This window comes from Zonotrichia albicollis, chromosome 8 (assembly GCF_047830755.1).
Source record: "Zonotrichia albicollis isolate bZonAlb1 chromosome 8, bZonAlb1.hap1, whole genome shotgun sequence".
In the NCBI taxonomy this organism is placed as follows: domain Eukaryota; kingdom Metazoa; phylum Chordata; class Aves; order Passeriformes; family Passerellidae; genus Zonotrichia; species Zonotrichia albicollis.
Genome location: NC_133826.1, coordinates 41,076,644 through 41,087,569, shown reverse-complemented (window position 1 = coordinate 41,087,569; position 10,926 = coordinate 41,076,644). Strand labels below are relative to the sequence as shown.

The 10,926-nt window shown below is 37.5% G+C and overlaps 1 protein-coding gene across 1 annotated transcript in view; it reads left to right on the top strand.

Annotated features, from left to right (window-relative positions):
* Positions 1 to 334: 334 nt before the first annotated feature.
* Positions 335 to 10,926, top strand: part of LOC141729956 (unconventional myosin-VI-like) — a gene marked incomplete at its 5' end in the record, with an annotated part of 40,984 nt that continues 30,392 nt past the window's right edge. The window contains 6 exon segments of the mRNA XM_074546615.1: positions 335 to 492; positions 6,241 to 6,398; positions 6,950 to 7,041; positions 7,502 to 7,574; positions 8,427 to 8,554; positions 9,603 to 9,698. Coding sequence (XP_074402716.1) covers positions 335 to 492; positions 6,241 to 6,398; positions 6,950 to 7,041; positions 7,502 to 7,574; positions 8,427 to 8,554; positions 9,603 to 9,698 — 705 coding nt within the window.

Sequence of the window (10,926 nt, the reverse complement as noted above, 5' to 3'; positions counted from 1 at the left end):
CAGAGCCTTATCTGAAAAATCCAAGTGCCAGGAGCCTGCCCTAGCAGCCGCTTCTGCTGCATTGCAAGGGAGCCTGGAGGATTACAGGAATATCTAAGTTCAAAAGTTTTAAGTCACTAGAGTTAGTTTGTAGGGGTTAGCACTTCTCCATTTTGGGGTAGTTCTTCCCTACAAGCAGCCTGGAAAGTGTTCTAGAAATACCGAATTTCACGTGTAGTTTTTGGGCGAGATGTTATTTTTGTGTTTGTTTTGCGGCGGTTCCCTGGGCTCTGTGAGCTGCCTCTAGGCCCCGCACTGCTCTGAGGCGCTGTGCAGGGGCAGCGGCCGCTGACGCTGTGTGTCCGCAGGGGGCTGCACGCCGCGCGCGCGGAGCCAGGCGGCGCTGGAGCGCTGCGCGGCCCTGCTGGGCCTGGACGAGGACGACCTGCGCGGGAGCCTCACCTCGCGCGTCATGCTCACCACGGCAGGGGGCGCCAAGGGCACGGTCATCAAGTGAGTGGCGGCGCCGGCGGGAGGGGCGGGGCGGGGAGGGGCCCGCCCGTGAGGGGCCGCCCGTGAGGGGCCGCCCGTGAGGGGCCGCCTGTGCTGCTGCCCTGCCGGGGGCCGGCTCCGCGCCGCCCCTGGTCACCCACCGGCACAATCGGCCCCAGCTCCGCTTCACCTGCTGCCGGGCGGAACTGAGGTGCGCTCGCACCAAGCGCCCCTAAAGCGCTTCTTTTAATGGCTCACCGAGCACGGGTGCACCCCCTTGGTCGTAAAGAAATCACAGTTGTACACTTACACTAGCTGAAGGCTAGCAGGCTTACAGCACTTTGAATAAGTAACTCCTGTGCTGTATAAAATCTCTCGTGTTAGTGAGTACTCTGTGTGGCCAAAGAAAGTATAGCAGTCAGCCAGTTAAATCCACAGCCTGCACAGCAAATTTGATATGCTAAATCATTTCTCAGATACACTCTATTAAGGAATGTCAATGTGGTGCCTGAAGTCTTTCAGAAGGCGCTTGAATCTTTCTCCTGAGGGCTGCGCAGTGCTCCCGTGAGTGCTGCCCTGTAATAATTAGGGCTGGGATGCTTTAATTAGAGGGCAGGATGGCCCCCCCTTCTTAATGCCTGAGTGATTACTGTCCTTGTGTTTGTCATACGTAATTCTTCTGAAATCAAGTTTTAACTTTAAAAACACCCCTGCAAATGGTAATTCAGAAATTGCTGCTTTTTTGCTGGTTTTGGTAAACACAAATTTAATCTTGACTGTAAATAATGTTTCACAAAAACACAGATAGAAAGTGTGGGGGTTTTTTGTTTTTTTTTTTTTTTTTCTGAAGCTATTCTCCAGGTAGCCTCCTAGGCACAGAAGCAAGATAATGGTTCCTTTCTGTATGTACATAGAAAAGAATTAGGGGCAAAGAGCCTGTATAAATATGGTACTGGTGATAACATTTCAAAACCATGAAATTTATAACTCTTGCAAAACGGAGTTTTATGAAAATGACAATGCAGTTACCTTTTGTTTATGAAAAACCTTTAGCTTCTACCACAAATTTTCTCTTGCTGAGATTGATCCTAGCATGCAAGCTGTCAGGGAGGCCTGCAACTGAATTGTGTGTTTTAATATTTAGTTTTCTGTGTTGAGTATTTTCTGGAGTTCACATAAAAGACTGAGCTTGGACTAAGCAGTTTTGTGTACATTAAAGTAATTCTCAGCGTTCAGCTGAATGTATCAATCTTTTAATTCGGAAGCTAATAAACATTCACTCCTTGGAAGAATATAGGTGTGCTTTTTATTAATCTATGGAAACAGTGTGATTGTTTTAGTGAATTGGAAATACTTTATTCACATTACACCAAATGTTTAATATATGAAACTCATCATTTTCTGTACTAATGGGGTTTATTTGAGTTCCTTGCATATTTTGTATTTGCAATTTCTTTGGAAATGTATTACAGAAATTATTATTATGGAAAAAATTCTAATTCAGTGCCAAATGGTAAATAATGTTGGGGGAAGTGGGAGAGGGTGATGTATTACTCTACATTCAGTTAAAAGCTCAAGATCTAAACCTCTTAATTGTGTATTCAAAAGTCCATTTCTGGAGAGTAAATTCTTCTCTCCCTGCCCAATGTAAATTCCTCCTCTCTCTCCTCCAGAAGTTACTAGAAATTGGGGACTTTGAGTCGTTGTCATCTTGCTTGTCGTTGTCATATCCAGATGATATGGAGTGTTACAAGTAATTTTTCCCCCTTCATTACAAGCTTAATGTATAGGAAGATGTCAGTCTTGCAGGAAAAAGTGTCTCCAGTGGAAAATATTGACCCAGCTTTTACTATTTGCTCTTTTCCAAGCCATGTCTAAATTGACAGCAAAATCTTTGATATATTCATCCAGGAGAAGCTTTATCAGTACATTAGAGTAGAAAATTTCTTATTTTACAGTACAGATGGCACTCACAGTAATTCATGGCAATATGAACATTACAGGTTATGAAAGTCAATAACATTTTTTACTTAATTCAAGTTGGGATGCACAATCATTGCTGATCTTTCTCTGTTGACTTACTGCTTACCTGGTTATTCTCCGTCTTCCATTTGCATTTTTAAATTCTTCTCAGCTTACTACCACCCACTTTCCTTTACTGAAATATGTCTTGTGGATTTTTACATTATGAATTTTTTGGAAAATAATCTTGTATGCTAATCTTGTTACAAGATTTTCTGCTTTGTTACTTCAGTATTATTAGAGCCCATTTTTTGAGAATACCCTTAGTTTTACATTCCTTTTAAGTGAAAGTGTTAATTAGAAGCAGAAGGGCTTTGAATGAATTGTATCCATGTCAGATTCAGATGGCACCCCACTGGAAATGCTTTCAGGGAACTGCTGGTTCAGCCTCTGAGAAGGCTAGAAGCTTAATTTTGGCTGTTGTACATGTAACACAGACATAAGGCTTGTCTGTATGTTTTCCTTTTGAGAATGTTTGGTGGGACATTCCAAGCTACCACCTTTATGAGGCAGACCATGTGTTCACTCCTCAAGTGACACTGTCAAGGAATGTTTCTTAATTTTTGTTACGGCTTTGAGTTTACTTTGGATTAAAACTGTAAAGACTTTCTGATCAGTGAATTTATCCTGATACGCCTGTAGTGTTATTTGCACTGTGCAGTTTCAGAAGTCTGCAGACACAAGGAGCTATGTTTTTATGCCAGCAGATCTTACTTTTCCTGTGTTTTATTTTGAGGATGTCAAAAATGAGTTCAGCAGACTTCTTACACCTCTCAATGATTATTGCATTAAGCCTCTTTTGCTAGCATTTTATAAACTTGTGCATCTAAAATCAGACATACTCTAATAAATACACCAATATCATCATCTCACATGGCTTACTGCACGTAAAAGTGGATTGGACTATTTTAGACATTTGTTACATAGACACAATTTTTCTATGGTAGTGTGGTTTAGAAACTACTTGACTGCTATCAGTATTAGAGTTTTGACAAGTACATTGTTTTTTTGTTCCAGCAACCCAAAGAGCTGCTCATTTCTCTCTCTTTCTTAGGGACCTTTTGTGTGCAAGTAGATCATGTGAGTCCTATTAGGTCACAGTGAATAAATAGCTCAGCTGAAATCACTGTGCTCAGAGTATAACAAAGGCTTTGTTCTGCTGGGCACAGTGGAGCCAACAAGGAGCAGTAGGAGGGTGATGCTAAATGCAATCTCTCTGAATTTTATTAAATAATCATGTGCAGTGAATTGCCTGGGGGACTTGACAGCTGCACTACGTCTATCTGTCTTTGTCTCCCAAAACCCCAAAATAATTACCTTGCTGGATGATGTTTTTGCCATCCATGTGAAGTGTATTTACAGATAGAAATAATGTGTTAGGATTCAAAAATCTGGTGCTTCTCTTAGACTGTAAATGTGCTACTGTGCTTTTCTCTTGCTCAGTTTCCTCTTTTCCAAGAAGTCTTTCACACAGGACTCCATCATCACAAACTAAATTATTTTACAAGGTGAAAAAAATTCACTTGCGTCATTCCAGTTCCTCCAGCTTCTTTTGCAGTACATTTTCTACCAAAATGCATTATTTTTAGTGATGCTACTGAAGTGTCCATTGTAAAAACTTTTTCAAAACTTTTTTGAACTTTGGCTTTTTTCAAATTACAAATATGCTGCTTATATTCTTTAATTATGTGGAGTATTTAACTAGGTGGGGTTACTTAATCCAGGCTACTTTATTTATGAACCAGTAACCATATTGGATGACAGTAATTGATGGATATCACGTCACCTGCTGTCTGCCTCAGTTGTTGTCAACCATGGGCAAATTAGACATGTTTTTAATTAATTTGTTCTGGAATATATTTGGGAACTGCATGGAGTTTGCATGGAGAGATTTTGTCCACAGACTAAATCTACCCCATCCATGCTTTCCCCTAGGGCTCAAACTCTAGATCATTGGAAACCTTCCTGAAGAAATTGGCATGAAGACCAACAAGGGTTTTTCTTGCAGCCTTACCAAAGTACTTAGAATTTGGCAATTTTTTTCTCCATTGCATTCAAGTAGCTGATAAATTCAGGAGAGGGAAAGAAGGTAAAATGGAGGAAGGAGAATTTATCTTTTCCTGTTCAGGCAAGAAACAAGAGAAAGAAAGAGATTCATTTGTCTTTGTGCAGACAAAAGAAAGGAGGAGCTGAGGGAAAGCAAGTTCATGAAAAGAAAGCTGCTTGTTCTGAACATCAGTTCTGTGGTGGGGCTCTTGTGTATCTACTGTTTCAGCCATTTTCAGCGTTGTTTAGTGGTTCTGAACTTTCAGTTGTGCAAAATGCTTTGCAGGGTTACATTTTCTTTCCATGCATGTTTGCTGCATACTATGAAATTTAGCAGCAAGGGTTTGTGCAGTCTTTAGAATTGCACTTAATTAACAGTGGCAGAATTTGCTATTTTGAACACTAGGACCATTTTGTAAATACATGCTTTAGCAGTACAACTATTTGTCATGTTGTTTAAAAAAGTAAGTGAAAAACATAAATGATTTTAATATATTGTATTATGTAATAGGTCTGCAGCTGACAGGAATTAGTATTCTGATCTCTTAAACGTATCAGAACAGAATGCAAAGGTACCTTCCTTCTATTTATAAGCTGAGATTTCTGTCAGTACTCATTACCTTAAGATGAGATAGATACTTAGTGGAAGACAAGATTGTGTGTTAAAGCTAATTACTATCAAATGTAATGTAGCTGCAAGTGTCCTTTGGGAATGGAGACTCTGGTTCCATGCCTTACCAGTCACAGTAGAATGTGATCTCCATAAGGAGTATTATCTTTGAAGAAATAAAAAAATAGTAATTATTAGTTAGTTAGTTTAGTGCTTATGAATTCTGGGAAGTGAAGGAAATTTTGCAATATGGATAAGCTGTTGTTGTGGTTTAACTCCAGCTGGCAACTCAGCCCCTTGTAGCCACTCACTCCCTGCCAGTGGAAGGAAAAGGGGAAGGGTAAAAATGAGAAAACATGTTGGTTATTGATAAAGGCAGTTTAAAAGGTAAAGCAAAAGCTACACATGCCAGAAATGCAAAACCCGGAAGTCATTCTCTACTTTCTGCTGGAAGGTCAGTGTTCAGCTCCCCAGGACAGCAGGCTTCATCACATGTTGTGGTTACTTAGGAAGACAAAATTTTAAATTCATAGAATCATTCCCCTTTTCCCCTTCTTCCTTCAGCTTTTATTGCTGAACATGATGCTGATGCCATATGATAGGGGATGTCCCTTTGGTTAGTTGGGGTCAGCTGTCCCAGCTGTGTCCCCCTCTCAGCTTCTTGTTCACCCTCAGCCTCCTTGCTAGTGTGATGGGGTGAGGAGCAGAAAAGATGTCAGAGCAAAAACTGAACTTTAGGCTTTATTCTAACATAACAAATCATAAGTAAATAGAAATATTTTTGTAGATGGTGTCGTATATAGTTTAAATATCTTTCTCTGGAAACTGTCAGTAGAGTTTCTAATTATTTAATAAACAATTATGAAAGCATCTTAGTCTCACTTCTACTGATGGTAGCAAAACATTATTGTTTTTACAGCTAAGATAGCCTAACTTGGCAAGGTTGTTTCCTGCCTTGGCCTAGAGATCGGGGAAGGTTTTTTAGGTCCTAATTTATGGTATTGGACAGCCTGTTTTTAGGTTTAGAGTCTTATCTCAGCATTTCACAGTAAGGAATTCTGAAAGATAAGGTTTGTATCTTGTTTTTTTAGGGTACCCTTGAAAGTGGAACAAGCAAACAATGCTTGCGATGCCTTGGCTAAAACCGTGTACAGTCATCTGTTTGATCATGTAGTGAAAAGGGTAAACCAGTGCTTTCCATTTGAAACTTCTTCTTTCTTCATTGGAGTTCTAGATATAGCTGGTTTTGGTAAGTACACCTAAAATAATTTCTAGATGTCACTTTTTTCCACCAAAGATTCAATAACAAATTCTGTAATGAAGAGTGGGAGGGTTTTTCTTTTTGGTGTTGATGGTTCTTGTAAAGCTTTTGCTTTTTGCTTCTTTGACTCACTAAAATTCAAAACAGGGCATGTTTTGTGATGTGCTCTAGTCCTGCCAAGGTTGTCCAGGGGAACAGCCTTTGGTTTTCAGGGTTTTAGAGTTTTGGTATCTACTGCTAGCCTGCTGTATCATAGATGCATGAGGGTGTATTGGTACAATTGCACTGTCTGGAAGCATCTTGCTTTGGTTTGCTGCCAACTGTCTGTCATTTATCTCAGAAATATTATCTGCTGCAGTAGTTTTAGATGGCTTGTGTACAACGTGGAAATCTGTAAAAGATTTCATTTTGCTGAAAGAAATGACTGTAGATCTGAACACATCTTTAAATATTAGCACTGTGTAGCTTCTCTTATTTACTATTTAATTTAAACTCTTGGAACACTGTTTTATCATAAAAGTTTAACTTCTGTCTTTCAGAGTACTTTGAGCACAACAGTTTTGAACAATTCTGTATAAACTACTGTAATGAAAAACTGCAGCAATTTTTAAATGAAAGAATTCTGAAAGAGGTATGATATATTTAATGTTATATTTGAGGATTTGGTTTTTTAACTATTATATTTGAGGATTTTTTTTTTTTTTTGCTGAAGGGATACTTTAAATAGAACTACTTTTCATAAGATTACACCTTATGTTTGAATAAAAAAAAAATCAGTTGACATACTGTTTCCATATTATGTGACATCCGGTTGTGTCAGAAAAGAATGTGGATTTTTGAAAACCAGCGATGAGGTATCCAGAGATTGGATAATCCCCAATACCTAATGAAAATATTGAATTGAACAGGCTTATCATTAAGGCATTAAAGTTGGAATACATTAAGCTGTGTAAGGAAATTCTTAAATGTGTGTTGATTCCTGCTATATTTTTAAAAATTGTTTCATATTTATTAGAAAAAATATTTTTTTTCTTGATTTTTTTTTTAGAAAAAAAATTAAGAATGGTGTTTTCTCTGTTCAATTACTTTAGGAACAAGAACTTTACCAGAAAGAAGGCCTGGGGGTTAATGAAGTTCGTTATGTAGATAATCAGGACTGTATAGGTATGGACTTCTTGAGTTGTCAAGCTTTTTGTTGCTGTCATGGGGAAAAAACCTTCAAGCAGAGGAGGTGAAATATGCATAGCACTAGTAATTATATGGTTTTATATATATCCTCATTCAATTCACAATCTTAAGAGTTCATAGGCATTTCTGCAGTACAAGAATAGCAGTTTCATCCTTTCCACAGGAAAAGGTTTGTAGTAAAAATTCCTCTTAAAAGAGCAGTTTCATAGAGAATGAAAAAAAATTGCAAAACTGTAAGTTTGTGTCTAATAGTTTCAAGAGCATGAATTTCTGTGTCAGCTTTCAAGGGCTTCGGAATATCTGTGTGAGAGGTCAGGGCAATTCAGTTGTTAAAAGCTGTGAAACCACCACTGTCTGCTAAATGCTGGTCTGCCTTTCCTAAAACAAATTCTACTTCTCACTGAGTCATGTTGTCAAATGGAAATATTAACCTTTTAGTTTTGACATGTGGTAAAATGTGTATGAAAAGCTTAAAAATCTCCCCCAGCAATTGAAGCTAGACCTAGGATCGTACTGTAAGAAGACTTAGGCACTTTTTGGATGACTAATTTCAGCTTGAGATTAAGAGTTAAAATCAAACAATTAGTTCCTGATCTTTTTCTCCCTTGTTCCACAAGCGTAGAACTTCTAGATTTGATGGATATCCTATACATACCTATTAAGATCTACAGAATTGATTTGCTGTGACTTCTTGTATTTTGTTTAATGGCTTTCCATAGGTACTTTTGTAGAGAATCAGATCAGCAGCATTTCGGTGTGTAATTTTCAGTAGTGATACAAGTTGATATATTCAATTTCCATAAATATATGGGGGTTTTTTATTAACAGATTTGATTGAAGCAAAATTAGTAGGTGTACTGGATATTTTGGATGAAGAAAATCGTCTTCCCCAACCAAGTGACCAGCATTTTACTTCAGTTGTGCATCAAAAACAGAAGGACCATTTCAGGCTCTCGGTAGGTTTATTTTTGTAGTCTGTCTTGTTTTAATGAAACAGTTCTTGGAACAGTTGATAGTAACACTTCACTGTAATGAAAATCTTTCATAAGAAATCTCATACCGCCCAGTCTGCACAGTCTGTACCTCTTTGTTAAGGACAAGGTTGGTGATTAGATTTGATGAAAAGTTCACTGAAGACTTCAAGCAATTCTAATATCCTGCTGAAACTAAAGCCATATTCTTGACTTGCATTTGAAGTTTAACATGTAAAACATGAAAGGAAGTAAAAACACATTTTAATTTAGATTGTTTCCTATCAGATGAGCTATTTTGTTGTTCTTTTAAAAAATTTCTTGCTTTGGAGAACGTTTGACTCATGTCTAGTGTCTAGCTAGCACTTCAGAGATGAATATAGGAATCATACTAGGAAAATTTTTTTGTTGCTTATTTTTTAACATACAGCACTATCTGGAAGATTAAGGCAAATTGTTGAAATTTATGTCCATGAATTGTGTTGAAATTTAAAAAAATGCCTAAAAATATGAGTAAAGGAAGCCATCATTTAAAATCCATTTACAAAAATTGTCATCCATTTACCTTGTGCTAAGTTTCCACTTAATCCTGCTTGCCTGAATTGGTGTGAAGTGAAACATTCTGATGGTGTGTGTATGATCAGCTAGTGCTTGCCTGTTAACATATACCATCTAAAGCCATATCTTGAGCTTCAGTCTAATCCTATTCACATAACAAGGTTTTTCATCAGCTGTCAAATTTATGATAAAGAAAGTGTTGATTAAAGGCACAACCAAAATCAACTGGCTGGTATTAGCAATCCTGGTGACATGTATTTTGAATGCAATGTATTTAAGTGTGTGAAGAGTTTGAAATTGGGTTTTTAGAACATCATGGTTTGGACAGGAATGGTAATGATCAGCACAATTGTATTTACAGGAAATATGATTTTAGCATCTAGTGCTCCTGGCAGATCACGATGGTGTTCTAAGAATAAACTTTTTCTTAGTCTCCATTGCAATATTTCTTTGTAATTCAACTCCTTAATTCCAGATTCCAAGAAAGTCTAAATTGGCCGTTCACAGAAATATCCGAGATGATGAAGGCTTCATTATCCGACACTTTGCAGGAGCAGTGTGCTATGAGACGGTAATTTTATCTGTGGAACACTATGTTTATTGTGTTTTGTAGAACATTTATATGTTTTCAGTGCATATAGCTTCAATGACAAAATTTCTTGTGATCAAAAGAGAAGTTCAAACATTGATATGTCTTTGCGAATTGACAAATTTCTTTTAACTTTTCAGGCTACAGCCCATTTTAATGACATGTGTTTTGTGTAAAAGTTTGTTTCAAATCTACAGATAATGGTGTCAGTATTAAATATATTGATTCACAGCCTACTGCAAATTTTGCATCAAAAGGTGTTTACATCCTGGGGAGAAGAATAAACTGTGATATAAAAGTATTGTTAGTGAAGAGTATTTGGACACATGATTATCCTTGTACACAGTCCCCATCGTACTTTGTGTTTTCCATTTCTACTGGCAATGGACTCATTCATGTAAAAATACAAAATACCTGAAATTGCTACCCTCAAAATACATTCCAGACTCTTGTGCTGTTTTGGCTATTACTTATTGTACAAAAACATTGTAAGACCTGAAGCCGGTATCTAGACCATCAATTTTCAAAAATGAAAGTTTAAGTTAAAATGAAGGTCCATAAGGCTTTGTTGGTCTGTATAACTTCACCATGTATGAAGGATGCTACTTGCATTACTTACTTGGCTGCATACATATTCCTCTCTTGTGTCTTCATGGCCCAAGGAAACTTTGGAGGCCTGTGTTAATCCTTTGATTCTTATCAAAGAAGAATCCCACCCTTTTGTGGGACATCTGGTATTTTCTTCAAAGCAGTCCTGGCATCTTCTGTTCATTAATATCAAAGTCTGTATTAAGTTGCACCAAAAGCTGTTGAGGATTTTGTAAATGGGAAATTGGATACTAATATATTGACCTCTTGACTTTCTCTGTAATATATTGTTCTTCTCAAAGTTAGTGATCCAATTTAAAGAAACCAGATATATAAAGTTTGTAGGAAGTGACAATATGTTTTAATAAATCAAGTGTTCATAAATAGTCATAGTACTTCTAAAATAACCTGTTTTCATTTCATTTTCCAAACTGTGTAGGTTTAAGCATGCACATTAATTCCTATTTCACAATAGATCTTAAGTGATATTACAGGCAGTGAAGAATTAAGCTTCGCAGAACTCCCAAGAGATGATGATGTGCTGAGTGCTGGAACTGGAAGTCCACAAAAAAACAACTGATCTTGTTAAAGGCACCAAACCTTTCTTCGGGTTTCATAATTC